General features: G+C 38.9%; 1 protein-coding gene across 1 annotated transcript; it reads left to right on the plus strand.

The window, feature by feature from the left end:
• Positions 1–910: 910 nt before the first annotated feature.
• ticrr (TopBP1-interacting, checkpoint, and replication regulator) lies at positions 911–22,313 on the plus strand. The gene is made up of 21 exons (XM_011475797.4): positions 911–2,070; positions 2,509–2,734; positions 3,741–3,961; positions 4,686–4,911; positions 5,576–5,711; positions 6,234–6,361; positions 6,560–6,763; positions 6,876–7,021; positions 7,862–7,962; positions 8,113–8,206; positions 9,143–9,225; positions 9,429–9,659; positions 9,853–9,940; positions 10,107–10,170; positions 11,649–11,780; positions 11,859–11,949; positions 12,044–12,102; positions 12,632–12,903; positions 17,811–19,893; positions 20,973–21,104; positions 21,715–22,313. The coding sequence occupies exons 1-21, from the start codon at positions 1,408–1,410 to the stop codon at positions 21,828–21,830; spliced, it is 5,496 nt and encodes a 1,831-aa protein (XP_011474099.1). The 5' UTR covers positions 911–1,407; the 3' UTR covers positions 21,831–22,313.
• Positions 22,314–22,701: the final 388 nt, after the last annotated feature.

The raw sequence follows: 22,701 nt of genomic DNA on the forward strand, positions 1-22,701 counted from the left end.
TGAAAAATTTGTTATCTACCACTACTCTTAATTCTAAAATTTGTTTTCCATGTGAGAACTTGGTAAGATGTTTTTTTATTGTTTATTCTCACATGTATTGTCATCACATAAACTCAAAACATGAATCTAAGTCATTATCAATTGGAATATGATAGCTTGCACCTTGTGTTTGGTCTGTCCAGACCTCTAGTTTTAATAACTAATGAATAAAACAGCAGTAACTGCTTTTCTATTTTAGGCTTAGGAGTCAGATGGAATCATGATGCCATGTTCTCTCTCACATTACTCAACTTTCCAAAGGGGAACATGTAAAGAACCTTTTGTGAACTATCTAAGAAGAAGCACACATTTAACTTTAAAATTCTTAAACTTGTACTTTAGTTGAATATCATAAATATAATTATAAGAAAATGCCAAATAACCTAGATTTTGACAAAGATAGAATAGTGGCTCTCATTTAGCGCAAAAATAACAGAACAGAGATCATCAGAATTTAATGGAAAAGAATTGTCATTCACAGTTTTTACAGTAACTTTTCAAGTTCAAACCATGACCACTAACGTTTGAATTGTGGTCTAGGGGTCAAGAGTTTGAATCTTATTTTTCATATTGCTTTCTTTTTAGTTCTTTTTACTTACAAAAAACTTTATCAATTTTGCTTTAACGATTGTTTCCACGTATTGTTGTTTTAATATTGATAAACCATGATTTTCAGCAAGGTTGTCCTGGTTTTTGAAGACACTTAAAATTTAAAAGCAATTGCTGCCTGTCAGTCTTTTGGCTCCTCCTGTCGGCCTGTTGGCAAGTCATGTTTTGCACTTCCCATAACACAACTGTATTTGACTGAACGGGTATTCCTCCAATAAAAACACTCACGCAAGTTTTGTAGGCGTGGCACAAGTTTTGTTTTGACCAATCACTTTCGCACAGCTCAAGAATGTGACCAATCATAGACTCGGGTTGTACCACAGTTCAAGAGGCGCCAACGGTTGAGGGAGACATTAAGGAGAAAATGGCGTTCGTGGTGTTTTGGTCTTGGGGTAATGTTGCCTGACTATTTAAACAATTTTAAGGACTCATGGGTTGTGTTGTTTTTTCGTTTTTAATCAGAAATCGTTTTAATTGTTTCGTTGATGAGTGTTAACTCTTTCTTAAGTGGATTTTTAAAATTTCAGCAACTTTAAAATATATCTAGCTAGCGTAATCTATTGCTGGCTAAATTTGGTTAGCTTGTGAAACATGTAGTAAATTGGCATGATGAACGGCGCCTGTCGCTACACATGCAGATAATGGGTGAATATTAAACTGTAAAAAAACAGCGCTCTTTTGCATACTTATCCTATGAGCCCCTTTCTTGGCATGTCCGTTAAGGCTCTGAGGCTATATTTTTAGACTGCTGTTTTCACGATGGCTTTACATAACATTGTTTTTCTTATCGATGTGGACTTAGAAGATCACGAGTCAGACAGTCAAGTTAATGTGAAGATCGACTTTATAAAAAGAGGAATACTGCACATTTTGCTGCATTTTGGATACAAACTTGGGCTGGAGAAGTTGCGTTGGGGATACAAGTTCTTTCAATCCAAGGCTAGCCGTCCTTCCAACACTTTATCAAGGGCTTCGGATTTTAAGGAGCTTCGACAAAAAACATTTGAGGACTTTGAACAAGACTTCGAAACGAGGATCGACTTGAAGGGCAAATTGTGTTCAACCCGCCAGAAGCCCTGTCAGTTGGTCCAAAACGCACTGAGAGAGACGCTCCTGGACTTCCAGTGGGACAGACCAGACATCACTTCTCCAACTAAACTGTCTCTGAGGCCCAGAAGGACGAGTCGTGGTGGGAAGCCCAACCTATCACATGAAGATGACATTTCTAACAGTGTGAAAAACTTTGTTTTTGTTGTCTCACAATGCCCAAATTCCTGGGCTCAATTTATGGATTATCTGTCTTTCAAAGACAAAGAACTATCATCGGATCCCACAGAGCACATTATTTCTAAGAGCCTTAAAGACATGTTGGTTCAGCAGCTAGTTATTCTTCATTGGATTGACACCAGATCCTATAATCAGGTGAGCAGATCTAATTAATATAAAGAAACCACTTTCCAAAAAAACATACGCAGTGGTAGATATCTTTTTGTCATTATAGTGTTTTTAGGAGTACATGAAGAATAGCCACTGACATTTGTATGTGTATAGTTGAAAAGTGCATATATTGTAACAGCTTGTCATATCCTGTGAAGTTTGATGTTTTTAACTCACATTTGAAAAAAGTAATTTCAAGCTAACAGAAGTCTGTTTGTAAAATATAATTCTTCTTTGGTCAAGTATTATTTAATGGCTTTTTGGGTAGTACAAATTTGTCTGTTTGATGGAACTGTGCATAAAGTAAAGCAACTAAAATTGCACCCCCCCCCCCCCCCAATATTCATAGTTTAATACATTTCTTATCTTTTATAAATATCAGAACAAAACATCGTTCTTATCTGGGCATTTTCCTTGTCTCAGGTTGTGAGCTGTGAGGACCACCTTGGCTCTGATGAGGTAGCTGGGGTCCTCTCTCAGGTGGGTGGCAGGATAATCCCTCTCGTTGCACTGTTGGATCTCTGCTGTCAACAAAAGTCAGACTCAAGACTGGCAAAAGATGCCTTTGGATTGAAGTCTAGTATTGGATACCTCCTGTCCTCTGAAAGTCTCTTCCAGCAAGCTCGTGGTGTTCTTCGATGGGATCAAGGTTTGTTGCAGAACATTTGTATGTTTACGTGCATTATTGCTTTGACTTTCTTATAGTCAAAGCAATTCTAAATCTAATGGAGTTCTTGTGGGCCTAACTGACAAAAATACCTCAGTAGATTTTTTAAATTATTATTGATGGGGATTATTAAGCAAAGTCATATATCAGTTGACAATAATAACCCATCACGGTTTCCAAATTCTCCCCCTACCCCTCTGGCTTCTCCCTACCCCTACATGTAGCCCTCCAAGTGGAGAGTTATGGAAAAAGAGTGTTCAAATTTGGACGTTACTACCACTCAGTGACATTATCAATAGTTGCCGGTAAGCTACATTAGCGCGCAGCTGCCAGCGCTCGGAAAATACATAAGAACATCAGTTTTGTAACTTTAAAAATTCATGCCAAAAAAAAAGGTTATACTTAGATTTACATGTTAACTTCTGTGCTCCAGAGCACACCCACGTGAAGAAATGTTTCTCTTCCGCGATGCGGATGGTAAATGGCATATACTTTTATAGCGCCTTTCTTCCTACAAGGACAAAGCGCTTTACAGTCACAGACCCGTTCACCCAGTCACACACACATTTACTCACACATTCACACACTGGTGGCCGCTCCGCTGCCAAACACAGGCGCCCGCCAACCACCAGAGGCAAAGTGGGGTTCAGTGTCTTGCCCAAGGACACTTCGACTCATGGGCGTGCAAGGCGGGAATCGACCCGCCTTGGCTATCCCTCCCCGCAGAGGGATAGCCAGCCCCAAGTCTCTATGCCTTACCCTAAAAAGAAAACAAGTTCGGAAACCACTGCAACTCCAAATGCCCCTACAATTGGAGTAATAGGAGGGAACCAGGGGGGTAGGCGAATAATTTACATTTGGCCTTTATATGAGCCAAGACAAACCATGGTTCATATGAGATGTACTTGTGTTAGGCATGTAAAATCAATTAATTGAACATAAGACCAAACTTGTCCCATCATAATTGTCTTATTTCTCACAAAACTAGGGAATATAGCACAGAGTTGTGCAGTCACAGTGGAGCCAGTGCTATGCAGGCAGAGAATTCCCCAGGAGCCTGTTGAAGTGTGTCTCAAAGCACTGGTGCCTTGCTGCGATGCTTCGTCCGTGACACAGATCTCCACAGAGTCATGGGTGCTTAAGGGCGACCAGGAAGCTGCTGCCTTCCTACAACTTCTAAGGGAACTGTCTTCTCTTGATTCTAACATGGTGAGAGTTATTGTGATTTGTGTTATAATTGTCATTAATAAACCAATATTTTTGGGGTTGTCTTGCAACCGACATATACAATTATAACTCTAAAAGCTGTATTTGGCCTAAAAATATATTTTTCCTCAATGATGCTCCCACTTATCTCCTGAAACCAATCACAGACTACTGATGCCTAATTTCAAAATCAGGATTTTCAGTAGCGTGGGTCTTTAAGGACCAGATAAAGTTATTTTCTTTTTTCAACAATAATTATGAAGGTGGTGTTGCAGTGGTTAGTGCTCTTGCCTCACAGCAAGAAGGCCCCTGGCTGGGGAACCTGAACCAACGGGGGACATTTCTTTTCTGTGTGGAGTTGGCATGTTGTGCCTGTGCATGCGTGCGTTTTCTCCGGGGACTCCGGCTTCCTTCCACCGTCCAAAAACATGCTTCATAGGTTAATTGGTCACTCTAAATTGTTCACAGGTGTGAATGTGAGTGTGCATGGGTGTGAGATTGTGGACCTGTGACAGGCTGCAACCTGTCCAGGGTGTCCCCCTGCCTTTGCCCACAAGTGGCCAGGATAGGCTCCGGCAGCCCTGTGACCCGAAAGGGAATAAACAGATTAGAAAATGAATGAACAAAACAGATGCCAATTGTAAAAACTTACATTAGAATTATTAGAATAAAATCGACTATCACTTATTACCTTAATCTAGGTTTCTTTCTTTCTTTCTTTTTTCAGCTTGCAGAGGTGAATGTCGGTGGACTGGTGTGTTCGGCTGTCCTTTCTCCTCTGTCACACTCGACAGCACTACTCACTGTTCTTCAGCCGGAAATCCCTCAGCAGAATCAGCTCCTGAAGACAAATGCTGAGGCACCTCAAACCACCACTGATCTGCCAGACGTAGTGAGCAGTGTTCTGGGAGTAGTTTATGACATCATGAACAACGATGAAGATGCTGTCAATGGTAGGAACACTGACATGCAGCTGCACATACAAGTCATAATTAATTGATATCACTACATAATATTCTACTACATGCACATTTATTCTTTTGAATTTATTTATTTTGGCAAACATGTTTTCAAGCTGTATTGAAGCCAAATGACTTCAACACAGCTTGCCCTGTGGTTGTATTCAGGTTACAGTGGTGTTGAGTGTTAACGAGGTTTGGCTCTAGCTGTAAAATGGGCAAATTTAGTTTGGTGGACATGATTTTATTTTTCTCTCAACTTTACCTCAATAAAGTTATGACAACACTATTTATTGTGTTAACAAACACTAATTTTAGTTAGTTGTCCACACAAGAAATCTTTCTTAAAGTTTTCAAAATCATTTGTCAATTCTCTTGGCTTAAGTCATTGTATTATTCATTGGTAAGATTTTGTACTTCATGAATATCAGCCATACATGTCACCTGTTTACTGAAAAACAGTAAGATCTGCTACAGAATTGAGTTGGGTTATTTTCAGCCTGAAATGCTCCCGTTTTTGTTTTTTTGGTCAGAATCCAGATGTCTACCAAGTCCTTTATTAGAAATGCATTATATGCTCATTTGCAGTCAATTTTAGCAAACAATTTTTGAATATTAGTGATAAATTGTCATTTGTGTACATTTAATTACTTCTCAGATAAAATACAAGATCCTCCGGTCCCTGAGTGGGCTCAGCAAGAAATAAGCCACCCACTGACAACAAGCTTGTTGGAGACCTGGTTCCCTCTGTCAGACTTGTCTGGAGTGAGCTCTCATTTAATGGAGTCTTTCAGGTACAAAAGCTGGATTTTAGTTTTCTGTTGTCCGTTTACTGTGAACTAGCTTTTGATTGCAGAGTCTGATGAAGAGCTGCTTTTCTCTTTCAATGCATCCCAAAGACAGACACCATTTATAATAAAAATGTGAACTCTGTTTGCTGAATGCAAGCATATCTAAAACTGGCATCACAACTTGTGGTATAACATGTTTTTTAAATCTCTTTACATGGATATTTTTGTAACAGGGGCAATAACTCATTAATGGCAATTTCATACAATTTACTTTACATTTTACTTTTCACAACACTGTTGAATGGCTTGTTTCTTGTCTTCCTCTTTTCTTTTTATTTACATGTAAGCTAAATACCAGTTGATAGCTCTTCATACAGGTTAAAAATACACATGTCCACAATATTAATAACATCAATTTTTACTGCTACTTTTATCAGTTTATAGAAATTTTCATTATCTTGATTCTTTGAAATTCTTTCGTTCTGTAAAGGAAACTCAAATTAAATTTGATTCCCATCATTATAGGTTGCTGAGTGCAGTGCCAGAGCAGAGTGAAGAAGAAGAGGCGTGTTTGCTTCAACAAGAGCTGATTGGTGGTCTTTCTGAACTGTATCAAGCATCTCAGGACCATGTTAATAAGAGAGGGAGGAAACGTAAGTGAACAACTCCATGTAACAATTCTGAGTATTTTTAAAAAAAAACGTTATACCTACATGTTGATGAACTTCTAAGCCATTTTTTATAGACTTTTAGGTTCTTATAAATTATTTTTGTTTACTTCCAACTTACTGTCTGACATCATTATAAAAAAAATGTTTGGAATTCGTTTCATTCTTGTTTTTCATCCCCAGGTGGCGCCCATTGCACACCGGTGAAACAGAAGATGAAGACGATGAGTCGTTCTTTGCAGATGCTGAATGTGGCTCGTCTGAATGTAAAAGCCCAGAAGAACCAGTCTGAGGAGGAGCAGATGGCTACTGAGAGCAGGACGGTAGACAAACCAGAGAAGAGACGGACAAGTGCTCGTGGAAAATCTGCAGGGCAGAGTTTTGTCAGTGAGTGCTGCTATTTTAACTTCAAATACACATAATTGTTCCATTACTGTAAAATATCACATTATGTTTTACTCATCCCTTAAAAAAACAAAATAAACGTGTACTTGTTTAGGTTTCAATGATGAGGCAGAGCTGCTGACTCACCTGAAGACGAGCTATGACAAGACTGTGGCAGAGAAAGACTCATCTCTGCTGAAAGTTGTTCAACAGCTAGTAACCGCTGTGAAAGCTTTTCTTGAGGCAAAGTTGACTGGTCAGGTGAGACTTGGCGCATTTCATTCTAAACCTTTTTTAGGTAATCTTGAAGGGCCTATACCATGCTATTCTTAAGATTTTTATAGTAAACTATATCCATGTATATGAGAATATTTTACCTTTGGCACACAAAAGAACACTTTTTTAAATGAAATATTAGTTATTTTCCGGAGTTCTTTTCCAACCAGGAAGAAAGACGACTTGATCTCTGAAACACCGCCTTTCGCTCCGTGTAGGTGCCGACCATTTCATGACGTTGCCCTCGGCAGCGTGTCTCCCTCTCGCCCCCAAAAACAAACAACATCCAAACAATTGCAAAGATGGATGTGCAGATTGTGCATATAAAAGGAAAGCGTTTTTGCCGATCACCGCTAGCTCCGTGGAGAAAGTGGATGTTTGTGTTGGCCTGAGGGCGGGTAGTTCAGACTCTTCCTGGAAGGGGCTGTTCTTCACATTGCAACGTCTGAGAACCAACTGGTTTTCGTGAGTTTTGAGGGTCTGGTGCTCACAGTACAGGTTTTTAAAGGAATACTCGGAGATGCCGCTTTAGGGTTTCTTTTCTTGAGGAATGAACATTATAATACACTTAAGTAAAAAAACAAAAAAGATTTAGCAGGGTATAGGCCCTGTAATCTATAATTGTGGAAAACCCTGTATGTGATCATCTGTTGTTAAATTCAAGATCATTCTTGGATAACTTGATTGGTGAAATGTTGAGTCTACTGGGTGATTAAAAACTATTGTGGTGCCTGAAACATCAGATTTGATAGAGGCTGTTGGAAGTAAAGCTCAGTAAGACAGTATGGTGATTCTCTATAAATACATTTCTTTGTTTCTTTTTAGGGGCAAACCTCCTTGTTTATTCAGAATCATCTCCTAAAAACAAGCAAATCAATCAGACAGCTTTATGGAGCAGATGCTGACACTGATAGCAAAGTCAGAGAGTAAGTGTGTTTGATATTTTTGTCCACACCATCTTTTATTTTGTTTAAAAAAATCTTTTTTAAGTTTGTATTGTCTTTAAGAGTCATAATCTAAATCTGTATAAATACATCAGTGTAGTTCAGGTTTTGGTAACAGACCTTCTGATTTAGGTGCCAACTTCAAGTGATGCTGAGGCTGGAGCTGTGCAGTATGTTGGCTTCAGAGCCATCTGACTCACTGGATTCTGATCAGATGACTGAGGAGGTAGGTTATTTTGGAACTCCAGGAACACATGAAGAAGAAAAATACATGGCAGACGCTGATGTTTTTGCAGGGATTGCTTTTGACGCCTCTTAAATTAGAGCGCGTAGGGGGGCCTCCTTTCCACCTGGCTGGGTGGGTGGGCGGTCCTCCCCCACTCAGGCTGCGTGGGTCCCGTCACTGGGGACGCTCCTGGTCCGGGGGTCCCCTCCTCTCTCCTGGTCTGGCTGGGAAGGATTTGGTTCCCCTTATGATCACATGGTTCACTTTGGCAGCGTGCATGCATCTCCACCCCCCACTTGCACACTGCTCCCTGTCTGTTTTATCCCTCCTCCTAACCCACAGTGTATTGATGGACAGATATCTATCTCTTATCTTAGTGTCAGAATTTCACGTTTGGATGTATTATTTGCCTTTTTGCAGATCTAGAATAAATTTTTCACAGCTTAAAATAATAACCTATTGAAATTAGCAACTCTGCACTTGTATCCCCTCACTTTCTCTCCCCTTCCCTCTGTAGTTCCTTTTCTTCTACCCCCCCCCCCCCTCACATGCACACACGCACTTTCCCCCTCTCCCTCTCCTTTAATAAAAATACAATTTATATATACTTAAAACACAAAATGTAACAAACAAATAAAAGATTATTTAAAAAAAACAGAAAGGGGCTCATACAAATTTACACCCTGGCCATCCCAAGATTCATAACCCCTTTTTGAAATGGGAAAACCTGTCCAACACAAAAGGCCTTCAGCGCTCCTCCGTTTGCTCAGTTGTTGGACAGAACAAGTTAGAGAAAAAAAAAGAGAAGAAAATACCAGCATTTTGTGATATGCATTTGCTATGAAGCATTTAATATTAAATAAAATGGAGTTTGTCACATGGAATTTTTACATGGAAGTTTTATTGGTGTATATTAAAATTTTCTGTTTTTTATAGGCTGCTGAGATGCTTCGGGTTATCTCCCTGACAAAAGATCCGGTTTTCCTTTCAAGATTTCTGCTAGATGAAGTCATCCCTGGGTAAGCCTGTCGATATACTTGACGTTTTCTGATTGGCCATGACTTCAAACAATTTTTTTGGGGGAGTTTTGAAATTGCTTACAAAAATCTACTTACCAGATTGGGTTCATTTATTATTTCATTCTGTTAAAATGTAACGATAACGCTGATATTTATCGAAAAAATAATTTCAAAAGAACTAAAAACATTGTTTCTCTGCACAGGTATTTGAATTCAGTTCCCAGAGATCTTGCAAACATTTACCACAATTTGGGAACTCAGTTGCCTGAAGCTTTGATGGCTGTTTTGCCGGCTGACTTCTTCAGTGATGAATCCATCAACAAAGACAGCATCTCACCCTCTGTCTCCTCATCCAATATGTCAGCCTCCAACTTGGCGTCTAATGGTAACGATGGTCTGCAGGACCTCAGAGATCGCACAGTCAATAGGAAAAGGTAAGGCTGGCAGCAAGCCTGAAAGACATGTTTATAGATAATCAATTGAATTGTAAAATTTAAAACAATTATTTAAGTTAAAATAATATTGGCTCTTCTGTATGTCAAAGTCAACTTTAGTGGGTTTATTTATGCTTAGACATATTTTGTAAAGTCAGTCTAAAAAACGCTGAAAAATCATTTTTCTAATTAGAAGTGGGATGTTGACCCGTCATCGGAGTATGACCGAATCATCACAGAGTTTTCGTCAAGTGGAGATTCCCAAGAAGACTTCAAAAGCAGTGAGAAAACTGAAAAATTAGATCACTTCTCATAAGTATATAGTTACACAAAACACGGATTCTGTTGAATGCATGTTTGTAGAAGAAGTTTAGAGACCAGCTTCAGTTTGTCAGCTGACGTGGTTGTGCGACTAATTAACAAGCTTTACCTGATTACTTCTGTTAGCCCAAACCTGGCCGTGTTGCTTCAGAGAAACCTCCTGTGGAAGCTCAGAAACAAGAAACCAAAGGTATGTGCATAAAAAAATACAGATGAAATTCTGTTGTTGACTGGTAATGATGTTGTTTTACTATCAAGGATTTTAAAGCAGCAAAATACTTTGATTTTATTCTCAAATGTCAGGTCCTCTGAGGTACTGCAAAATTGACGGTAATCTGGTGAAATTTTGTGGGATAATTTTGTCAAAGCTCAGAAACAAGTATAGAGAGCAAAAAATTGCTTCTCTTAAGAAATTTGTAATTACAGTAAAATTCGATTGTGTATTTAGGTTGTGTATTAGTTGCTGTAAACTTAATTTTTGCCTTTCATAGCAAGGTTTTGTGCAAAGTTTCCCTGATCTACAGCCAATGGCTGTTTCATAGGAAAGAGGGGAGAGACTGACTTATACAGATTGGCAAGGCAGAGAGACAAAGATGGGAAGGACATGCAGCAGGTTGGGGTGATGAAGGATAGGGATGGTAATGTATTGAAAGGTGTCACTACAGTAGTGTAATGGAAAGTAGGAAAGAATACTTTGAAGAGTTGACAAATGAAGAAAATAACAAAGATAAAATAATAGAAGAGGGGACTGTTGTGGAGCAGGAAGTAACAAAGATTATTAAGAGTGAAGTGAAGGGGACATTCAAGAGGATGAAAAGTGAAAAAAGTACTACATATGCAATATTTGCTTTAAAGATGTTGATAGAGAAGGTCAGAGAGAGCTATACTGTCTTTGTACATGTGGAGAAAACCAGAGAGGAAGTATGTTAAAGCAGTGCAGGACATGTTGTAACCCTTGTGCTATCCTAGGCACTTTAACGTTGGGAGTTGGGTCATCTAGACCCACTAGACAGTGCTCTGAACCTTTTTTCTTCAATGATTTGTGATCTTCACTGGTGTCCATGGATTCCATGAAATCTTTCCACCTTTATCCACCTTTGTCATGGTAGGGAGAACACGTCAAAGTAAGGGTGGGGTCATCTAAGATAGCACAAGGGTTAAGGCTGTAAGAAAGCGGTGAGGTGTGCTGTAGGGGTGACAGAGGAGTTCAAGGTAGATGTGAGGTTACATCATGCATCAGCTCTGAACCTCTTCCTGTTTACAAAGGTGGACAGGCTGACAGATGAGGGTAGACAGGAATCACCATGGACTATGAAGTTTGCAGACGATATGGTGATTTGTAGCGAGAGCAGGGAACATGTGGAGGATAAGCTAAAGAGGTGGAGGTTTGCTCTGGAAAGCATAGGAATGAAAGTTAGCCTCAGCAAGATGGAGTACATGTGTGGGAATGAGAGGGTCCCAAGTGTAAGAGTGAGGTTACACGAAGAAGAGGTAAAGAAGGTGGAGGATTTGAAGTATCTAGGGTCAACACTCCAGAGTAATGGAGAGTGTGGAAAATCCTCAAATTCTAACTCTCAACTGCATTTGATTGTTTTAAAGTAACAAAATGACAGTTATTATTGCAATGTTTCATAATACACAATTTTTGTGGATTTATTTACTCCACAGAAGTGACCAAAGTTAGAAGAAATCTTTTCAACCAAGAAGATGTTACCCAGCCAAAAAAATCCAAATTGTCCCGAAGCCAGTCTGTGTCTGTAGTGGAAGGACTGAAACGCAAGCGGCCTGATGACACTGAAGGTAGAAACCTTCTTGTAAAGGGGAGTGAAAGATGGTGCTTTAATTACTCTTTGAGACATGTAAATGTAATTATTTCAGAGAGACACAAGCTTCTTACAAAGAAGGTTTGTGACACTCCCGTCCACAAGCAGGTGTCAAGTCGGCTTCTCCATCGACAGAAAATTGGAAGGTTGGTTTAAAAACAATTAAATGCAAGAAATATTTTTACATTTTGTTAATGGGATATAAAAATATTTACCATAATTATTTTATTATTCTTATAGGAGATCTGACCTCTCTGAAGATTTTATTGTGGAAGAATCTCCTGTGAAACCAGCAGAAGGTATTTAATATCCCAGTTTTTGCTTTTACCATACGCAGTGTATCCATTTATGTATGATTTACTTAATCTATGTCTGTTTTAGGATTTATTTTACTATTTAAAAAAAAAAGCCTGCTGAAAGAGGGGTGCTATATATTGTAGGGTTTTTTCTATTGTCGATAGAATCAAATAGGAACATAATCAATGAATTGTTCTGTATAATAATAATCTGCCATTGTTACAAAAAAAATGAATAACTTGTAAAAAAAAACAAAAGCTCTTAATAAATGAAAACAAATTGGGTTTTAAAAATAAAAATTTGAATTTACATCATTTCTAGTTTAATTTTCTTAAGATATCAAAAAAGTTCTATTGTGAAGTTTTTTAAATTTATGGATAAATGTTTATTTTATTTTGTTTTTTTCAATTGCAGCTTTTGCACACACATCATTTCACTGTATATTAACATTTCATCCTAAAAACAAAGAATTTTATTTTATTTTTATGAATATCAAAACGACACAATTTGTTTGTGTTTTGCTGCTGTCAGAGCTCAGACGGAGTCCAAGGATACAGACGTTTTCTAGAAGACACTCCAGCACTTTCTACTCATCTTCTCAGTCTCGCTCTCGTAACCTGGACAGAGCTCTTTCATCATCGCAGCTTTGCCTCAGTGACGCCAAAGCCTGTGAGGTTAACGTAAAAACAGTCAAGTCTCCACTGCGACTTCTCTTTGGAGCTGCTGAATCTCCTGGCCGTGACCAGCATGTAGCAACCAGAACCACCAGGTCTCGACTTTCCACAGGCTCCAGTGTTTTTGAGGTAAATATTTCATGTAAACATTAAGGAATGCAGAGAAATGTTTAGTGAATTTCTAATTTGGAAAAAAATACACTGCTCACAATAAGTTAGGGATATTATTATTTAGATTAGTGCTTTTCCTATTTGGTTTGAATATTAATGAAATGTGTCAATGTTTTGATATTACTAATGATGAACGAGAAGAAACAACATTTACATTAATTTGATACTTATTACACCATAAATTAATAGAATAATATAATAGCCCCAAATAATAATAATCAACCATGTCAATACAAGGGTTGAGATTCACCAATAATTTCCATAATCGGTTTGATTCGATTCATGATTCTTTCGATCCACTTGATTCAACTCAATATTGAATTTACACTGTTTACACATTTGGACATATTTGTGTAGACATACATTAATAATCTACGGTTTGTTTTATAGATATTCATATTTATCTGATACAGTTCCCACAGTGTAACATGTATTGGTGAAATAATACACCAATGAGATTGTTAACACTGTACAGTGTTTCATAGTATCTCAAACAGAGAAGCTCCAACAAAAATGTGCAGATCATTAACATCGTAAAGGCTCTAAACTAGCTCATATTACAGAAATAAATGTTCTCCTGGGGGGCGTTTCAGTTTGGCTTCTAGGTGGCACTAAAGCATTACATTTTATTCCAGATGATTTGTGCAGAAATTGTGCTTTAGACCACAAATGGCTACTTAAAAAACAAAGTTTCCTTAAAAGAGTTTGGCAAATTCATGCCTGTGCGGACATAAAGCTGTTCATCTAGTCAACAATGTACGGTAAACCCTTGTTTATCGCGGGGGTTACGTTCCAAAAAGAACCCGTGATAGGCAAAATCCGTGAAGTAGAATCTTCTGTTTTTTTAACAAGTATTATACAATTAAAAAGTCTATTATACATTGAAAAGAAAGAACAAACCATTTTACAGGCTCAAGCATTTGTTTCACAAATAAAAGTACTTTGGAAAAGTTTTTTAACAAATAACTTCTGTACTGTACTGTCAAATAATAATTTTAATCATCAATGTGAACAGAAGGCTTCAAATTGCAGAGATTAGCCCCGCCCACCGCGACCCGAGAGTAATTGGATTAAACGGGAGAAAATGTAAAATGATTATGAATAAAATACAAAGTACAGTGGGACAAATAGTGACTCGGGTTTATTTCACTGCTCTACAGACTGAGCCGCTGCATCCTGACTCCGCTCTGCAGTGTTTTCTTCTGTTGAAGCCCGCGGTGCAGCTGTGTTTGTTTGGGGGGAAAGAGCATAGTGATAGGCAGTTGTTGTCACTCTTTTTTCTTTGGGTTTTAGAGAAACTGGAAATTGCAAGAGAATTTGCATGTACGTGTTGTAAATTTGGCAAGCTGATTTACGTACCTTTACATATTAAACTGCAACATTATTGACGCACAGGTAGAGAAGAAGTGGAGTGACTTTTTAGCCAATCAGAATGCAGAACATAATGCACGATGCAAATCCGTGAAGTAGCGAAACCGTGAAAAGTAAACCGTGTTATAGCAAGGGATCACTGTACGTTTAGGTTGACCAAGCGTTAGCATTAGCCGTCCTATTAGAAATTCCATTATATGTTAGTATCATATGTTAGTATAATATGTTAGTGGACTTTAGCTTTACTGCTGTTATGTGTCAGGTCATCGGAAAAGGAAAAGCATAAAAGATTGATCTCTACTTTTATGGATCGATTATTGATCTATTAAGCTTTGATCGATTCAGATCGATTACAGTAATAGCCGGGTTGATTAACAAGCCGCACCTTCCCAATTTAATGAGGATTAACCACTTTTTACTCACACAAGCCGCACTTGTATACAAGCCGCATGTTGTGGCTATTCATTTGGCAGTGTCACTGAGACCACAGTAGTCTCAGAGAGGGAGGAGTAACCAGTAGTTTATGCTATTTATTTGAACACACCCATATCTGCCAAACAGCATGGACCTCACTTCAGCTCACAGGTGGACTTACGGTGTGGAAATTCACACTCAGATTCCCCACTTCCCATGGGTCTTAGGGGTTTAAGGCGGGGCTAACCCCCAGTTCGACAAACTGTGTTGTAGATTGAGGATGTATATGTGCTGAAACTGCATGCGTGTTTAAGAAAGACCAGGGAGCTGCAGCAGAGCAGCTCTCCCCTCCTTCAGGCAGTAACACGGCAGCAATGTGGAAATAACAGGGCTGGTTAAAAAAACATACCAGTAAAAGAGAGCAGCAGTGAGTTATAAGTGCGCGCGGCACGCGCCTATGCGCACTCTACGCAGCTCTCCACAACAGTGAAGGAAACTTCTGGCACGCAACAGACCGGCTTTTCCAAACCCGTTGGTGATGGTGGATTTTTTACACTGCTTTTAACGATTGCTTTTAACTTGAAAACTGCGTCATTTTGTAGTGGCAGTCACATGCACGTTGGGTATAATGGTACCAAAGGATTGTGGGATGCGGCTGGGCATGGGTGTTTATTTTATTGGACCATGACTGAACCCTCCTGTTATGTTCCGGGTCAAATTGACCCGTTTTAAAGTTTGAACATCTAGAAAAAATAGTTTAAATTATTTTCTCAGCATGAAACTTCTTCTGCTTGCCTTAATTAGCGTAATCAACAGATATTATGAAAATGGTTCATCTCACATATATGCAACCCCCCCCCCCCCCTGCATGTTATATAACATAGATGATGTTCGGGTCAATTTGACCCGGCAGTCAAAATGGAGGTACAAGGATGTCTTATTATAAGTAGTATTGCTTTCTTTGCAGCTGTGAGACATATTTAAACCCAATCACACACATAGACACACACACACACAAACGCACACACACAGGTGCATAGTTGTTATGACTTTTGACAGGAACCATCTATGTTCTCGTACGAAAACTCAACCCAGATTCAGTGGACACTCCACAGGGGAGGGCCTAAACATATAAAAGATTCTCTGCATGGGAGTCCTTCCAACATTACACAGGCAGACCTTTACAAAATGAGCAGCAGAAGCAGAAAGATGACAATCCAGGAGGCTCTGGAAGGCATCACTGATCATGTTCAGAAGAAGACTATCTTGAGCTAAATTCTGATTCTAATGATTCTGATTTTGAAACGGATGAAGGAATTGCTATTCCTGTTCCTCCAAGCAAGACATTCATGTCAAAGAATGGTGAAATATATTGGCCTTCATCCTCAAATATGTGTCAGACAAACCTGTCTTCAGAAAACATAAAAAAGACAGTGCCAGGGCCCACCAGGATGGCAGTGACTCATGTGACTGTCAATTCAATTCAACTCAATCTAATTCAATTCAATTCCGTTCCATTTTATTTGTACAGCCCAAATTCACAACAACTGTCATCTCAATGGGCTTTGTATTGGTAATTGAAAAAGTAAAACATAAAATAAAAAGGATCATGAATACATAGAATTCAATAGGAAAAAACTAAATTGAACTAACTAAGAAAACTAAACTAAACTGTCATCCCTGCCCTTAGACCCCCCTTCGCGGTAAGGAAAAACTCCTAATAAAAAAAATGGATTCCGGAAAAAAATAAGAAACCTCAGGGGTGTCCACATGAAGGAGGGATCCTCCCCCAGGACGGACAGGCGATTTACCAGAACTCATAGAGAAGAATTAATTTATCAAACCCTACAACTACATATTTAAAGTCCAGCAGACGAGCTTCATCCAGATGGAGTTGGGGGGACGGCTGGGGGCGCGAGACGAGCCGGAGACAGGATCCAGGTCAAGACAAGTGTGACCTGTGCGAAATGTGCAAAATTAATTTGCACAAAGCACAGTGTGATGACTTGTCACTCTTGTGCTGTGTAGATGTACACACACACAACTTCATATTGCAATTGCTTGTCTGCTGTATTGTGATTTTGTTTTTTTCTAGTTCACAGTGCATGTATGTAAAACAAAATTTCAAGATTATGTTTCAATGTTATGTAAAACTATTGTATTTTATATGTTAGTCTTTTAAAAGTAATACAGTAGTGAAAAATTCAAAAAAAGTTTGAACATGTATATTTTTAAGAAAAACTAGTGAATTATCAAATAATTGAACCACTTCCTGTTAGTGGTAAAAAAAAACATTATTTTAACTAAGTTTTTGAAAGAATAATTGGTAATGGAGTTAGTGATGATATATTCACACTGCTTGTTAGGATTTTCTAGTTTCAGACATTTTTTAATTAATAAAACATGCACCGGGTCAAATTGACCCGGGAACATCATATCCGTTCCTCACAAATGAACATAACAGGAGGGTTAAGTGTCTAACAACTGAAGTGAGGTCCATGCTGTTTGGCTGCTTGTGTGTGTGTCAAAACAATCACGCTTGTTGCTAGACTTAGAATTATGCAGGCAGTCTCCCCTCTGAGGCTCCCGGAGCGCACCTGGCGGCATTAAATGAAGGCATAAATTAGCCGCATCATTGAATAAGCCGCAGGGTCGAAAGTTGGTGACAAAAGTAGCGGCTTATAGTCCAGAAAATACAGTAATTGATTTTATCATCCCAGCCCTAGTCAATAGCAGGAATTTCCACTATTTTCTGCAATGATAGCTTGACAGCCACGTCTCATCCTACTCGTAGGCTCATGATGTTGTTCCGAGGCAATGCATTCCACTGTTTCATATGTGCTACATGTGGTTATGCCAGGTCACTTGGGGATGGGGTACCATCATCCATTCTTTGCTTCAACTGGTTTCAGAAAAGCTCTATGGTGTTCAGGTCAGGGGACATTGCTGGACATACCATATGAGGCACTCCTACTTCCTAAAGTCACACTATCCCTTACTTATTCTGATTAGTGTATTCATTTTAGTTAAGTTAAATTATGTTTGGAAGACTAATGCATTTTTGTTTATTTTTATTTTAGAGTCCAAACAAAACTCCAACCAAGTCACCAAACAGATCTGGAGCAGCTGTTATCGATTGTTATGCTCTCGGGACTCCTTGTACTCCAAAAACCCCTGAAAGGAGACTTTCAACCAGGATGCATACATCTTCAGGTGCAGAGACTCCAGCAGAAGGCTCCTCTGGTCTTGCTATGACATTGAGGAACAGTCCTTTCAGATCTCCAGCTGAAACACCTCTAGATGTAGATACGCCTTTAAAGCAGAGCCCCATGAAAAGCCCTTTGAAAAGTATCCTCAAGACTCCAGTAAAAAGTGATGACTACTCCTCTTCAATGTGTTTGCGCAGAAATCAGGTTTTCAGGACTCCTAAGAAAAGTGTCACCTGGTCTCCTTCTCCTCAAAAACTGAAAAAATGTGAAAATGTTTCATCCTTCAAAGTACCAGAGTCGCCTAAAACTTCAGCTCCCAGTTGTTTTGGAATACTGAAAACACCCAGCAAGCTCAGCAGTCCTGTCCAAAGCTTAAACACTACAAGAGACATTTTTACAACCCCAACAAAAATCTGTCAAGTTAAACTAGTGAGGATGCCTGATGAGGCTTTTTTGACCCCAGAGAAAACTTCAACATTACTTGAAAAGCCTGGCAGGACTGAAACACCCAAGAAAGACGACAATTTTAATCCTCTTGAAATGTCTCCTCCTCTGTCAACCTCGCCCTTAGACCAACGTCAATCACCTCATTCTAGAGATAGCAATCCTACCAAGACCCCCAGTCCTGGACGACAGATGATTACTCGATCAGGGCAAACTCCTGGAAAACATTCCTCAAGAATTTTTCCATTGAAGTCACCACAAAAAGATGCCGATACTTCAGAGGGTTCACTGTCTTTACTCAAGAAGAAAATGGAATCACTTCAATTTAGAAGAAAATCTATGCACAATTTAAAACCAGAGCCTGTTGAGAACTTTGTGGAAGAGAACATCAACTTGGGTTTACAAGAAGAAGCCTCTCATTCGTCTGAGACGGACTCCAGTTTCCACACAGACTCTCAGGAAAACAATTCTTCTCAAGGAAACTCTGCAACAACCAGCAGTGATAGTTTGGATATTATTGATGCTGCAGTTGTAAAGTCTCAATTTAATGGAGGACTCAAGATGAACATTAGTTTTTCAAGAAAGCCTTCGGTGTCAGAAGACTGTCTTTCAAAATTAAAATCCCCTAAACATAGAGTTGCACTCGCTGGGACACCAAGCAGGAGCTATGGCTTTAGACAAACTCCAGACCGCCAACAGAGAGAGGCTGCTGCTCGTTTAGGTTACAGTAATGAATTCCCTCGATTCTCCACCCCTAGAGGTCCCAGAAGACTCGCGCAGCAAAAGGGAAGTCCTCTTACCTATCAAGTAGAACTGGAAATGCAAACATCGGGCCTCCCTAAGCTTAAAATAAAGCGCACTGACTTTTCATCAGATGGAAGTCCACCTGTAGGGACTCGGAGCCCTTTTGGAGGTTCAAAACCTTACTTTGAAAGCCCCTTGGCTCTATTAACTAAGCACAAAGATCCTGGTTGTGTCTCGCCAACTGTCTGTGCTCACGCCACGCCAGCCAAGACTACACCATTGAAAGGTGTAGGTGTGCAGACGTACATCTGTCAGTCTTACACCCCGACCCGCCTCCCTGCAGTTGCAATGTCCCCAGTAGCAGTTGCAGACGTGATTCCCCTTACTCCTTCACCTCAGTGTGTGGGAAAAGTCACTACAGACAATCTGAACAGCTGGCCCCGCAGGAAGAGACCCAACATCGTAACCACTGGAGGTAAAGATCGACCGCTGAAGGTTGACCCTCAGCTGGAGGAGTTGCTGGAAGAGGCCGAACTTGGCGTTGGGAGGTTGCAGGACATTGAGGACAATGATGAACCTTCTGACAATAATGCAGATAAAATGGTACCGTCTTCCAAACCAATGGTCTCATGTGGAGCTGCTACATCTCCCGTTTCACCACAGGAGAATTTGTACTGGACAGAAAAACTGGCAGAGCAGACTGGCTCCAACCCTCAGGGGATGGATTCTGTCTTCTGGTCCCATGAAAATGGAGATTCTAAAACAAGTGAGTCTAACATTTATTATCACAATGGTTAAAGTTTTAGATGGGTCAAAGAAGCAAACACAAAAGAGTGGCTTAGACTAAATCACGTTACTGATGTGTGGTGATGATCTAAAAATTATTCAGGCATGTAATTTAAAAAAAAAGTAGTCTGATTTTTTTTTAATTTGGTAAAAATGTCTTGTGTTTTTGTTTTTTGATTTACATATTCTTGTGGCATTTTCCCATGATGGAGGACATATGTAAAAAAAATGAATTCTTTTTTCGCCATTTTGGGTGCACCAGTAATGTTAGGTTGGTGGTGTGAGGGGCTGTATGCTAGCGGGAAAGTTTGTCAACAGAGAGCTCTCAGAAATGGGGAGGGGAGGGGTGATTGCTCTGTGCCAACAGTCTCACCAGCGACTTGGGGGCAACTTTCTAATGAACTACTGTTGCTATGCAGACACTGTCCTTAAAAAACACACACATTTGGTACTGTGAAGCTGCAACAACCCTTATCATAATCAAAAGACCACTGAAAGATCTCAACTTTAAAGGGCTTGTGTCATACAATTCTTAAACCTTTCAGAGTAAACTATATCCAGACATAATATATTACCTGTGGCACACTAAAGAACAAATTTTAATGTAATATTAGTTATTTTTGCAGCTCATTTTCCTATCCAGAAGCATGACTCGATCTCTGAGGGACCGCCTTTCTCTCCGTGTGGGTGTCGCCCATTACTTAACATTAATGTAGAGCCGGCCTCAGCAGCGTGTCGCCCACAAAAACAAACAACATCCAAACTTTTGCAAAGATGGACGAGCATATTGTGCATATAAAAGGAAAAAAGGAGGGCTCTGAAATGCATTGATGGAGTGAAATAAAGTTTGTGTTTTTTTTCTGTGAGGAATTAACATTATAATATAGTTTAAAGCTCAAAAAGTTTATTTTGCATGATAGTGAAATTGTTCAAAGATGGGGAAGTGTTTTAGGATTTACTATCTAATTATGTTTTATTCAATCATTGAATAAAGAAAAATATGACCTTCATCTTAAGGTCCAGTTTTTGCAGTTCATTTGTCTTTATTCTGTATTTCAGCGATAGAGACTCCTCCCAGTTCAAAGAAGATGAAGCCAGTGACAGCCAGTGGTATTTTGGCCCTCACTCAGTCCCCGCTCCTGTTTAAGAGCAGACCAGGCTCCAGTCATCCGAAGAGATCCAACTATAAACGTAAGTGATGCTTGGACACCAATCTGCCCTCAGAATACAAGCAAACTGTGGATTTCCTCAGCTTCTACTAACAATACACTGAAGCAAAACATCCTCCTTCCCTGATTGGTCACCGTTCAACTGGTTTAACTTTCAACCCACGTTCAATAGACGCATATTTTGTACGTAAAGTGCGAAAAACTGACCTAAAACTTGTGGACCTACTCGTAAACGCAAGAGTTTTGAACGTGGAAGCCCAAAACGGGCATTTACACTTGTTTGCATAGTCTTTTCTTTGGAAGTAGTCACTTGAACCTTGATGTTGATGTAAATGTCGTATAAAGTCTGTTTAGGCTGGAAAGAAATAAAAGTATTTGCACAAAAATTTGAGATGATGAACTTGAAAATGTTAGTTTCTAACACAAAAGCTGTTATGACATTACTTTTTGTCTTTGTGCTGTATGGTGAGTCACAACATCTACCTTTTGAAAGGTATAAGGAAAATGTAAAAGGTCTAACAAAATCTTTTTTTTCTAAAGGTGTGTTGTTTTCCTCTTATCTGGACTTTGGTACCATAAACAGGTGAAGTTTTGATATCCATCTCTAAGGATTCTGCTTTATTGTTTTACAGAAGAAGCGGCTTCAGAGAACGCTGAAACAGATGCAGTGGACCTCTTTGACTCCAATCCGCCAGACAGACACTCAAGAACAGGAAAGACCTACAGTAGAAAGAGACTCATTCATTGAACCCCTTCCCCGACAAAAATAAAATAAAAAAGCAAAGGGGAGGCATGCAGAGCGAATAGACAGAATTTTAATCTTTATGGTACTGTGAAGCTGCGAGCCGTTTGACGGCATTTCTAAAAGATTTCTTTCAATTATCACTTCAAAGAGTTTTTGTTTCCTTCAATCTGCTTCACTAACGTTTTCACATTTTCTGTTACAATATTGATTTTTCTTTTAGTTCCCAATAATTTTATTGTTGACAGTTTTTTATCAAATTTTGTTCTTAAATGGCCTTTAGTATTACATATTTATTTCATTTTGTTGCTGTTATTATTTATTTCTCTTGACTCGTATAAATTTTAACATTGGATATATGTTGTTTTGACCTTTTTCTGCTTTGTTTCAAAGAGTAATAAAAAACAATCATCTGTGGTATATGTCGGTTTTAATGGTTTGTGAGGATGCGATTCATCATAATGTAAATAAATATTCCTTTCTAACTTGTTTGAATTGTATTTGTCATGTTACAAAAGAAGTTGATCAAAGCAATAACTGACTTTTGAGCAAAAGTGATCAGTGCTTCAGACATCTCAAATATACATTTTCTACAATATTACACATTTGTGAATACTTAGTATCCCACAAAATGCTTTATCTCTTTGATGGTTCCTTTATTCTGGTTCAGAAAAAATGTTGTGAAAAAGGGCTCTTTTGAAGTTAGTTTTCAGTCAAAGACAATTGTCAGTTATTGGGGCAAAATATCTTCAAACTAAAAAAACAAAGTCCAGATTTACCCTCTTTTTTAAAATCAAATAATACAAATTAACCATTGAACTAGTTTAGCATTGTGTTTTCGTATCTTTTTAATTTATTTTTTGGACAAATAGACTTG

The sequence above is a fragment of the Oryzias latipes genome, chromosome 6 (genome assembly GCF_053564925.1).
Source record: "Oryzias latipes strain Hd-rR chromosome 6, Olatipes_Hd-rR_3.1".
In the NCBI taxonomy this organism is placed as follows: domain Eukaryota; kingdom Metazoa; phylum Chordata; class Actinopteri; order Beloniformes; family Adrianichthyidae; genus Oryzias; species Oryzias latipes.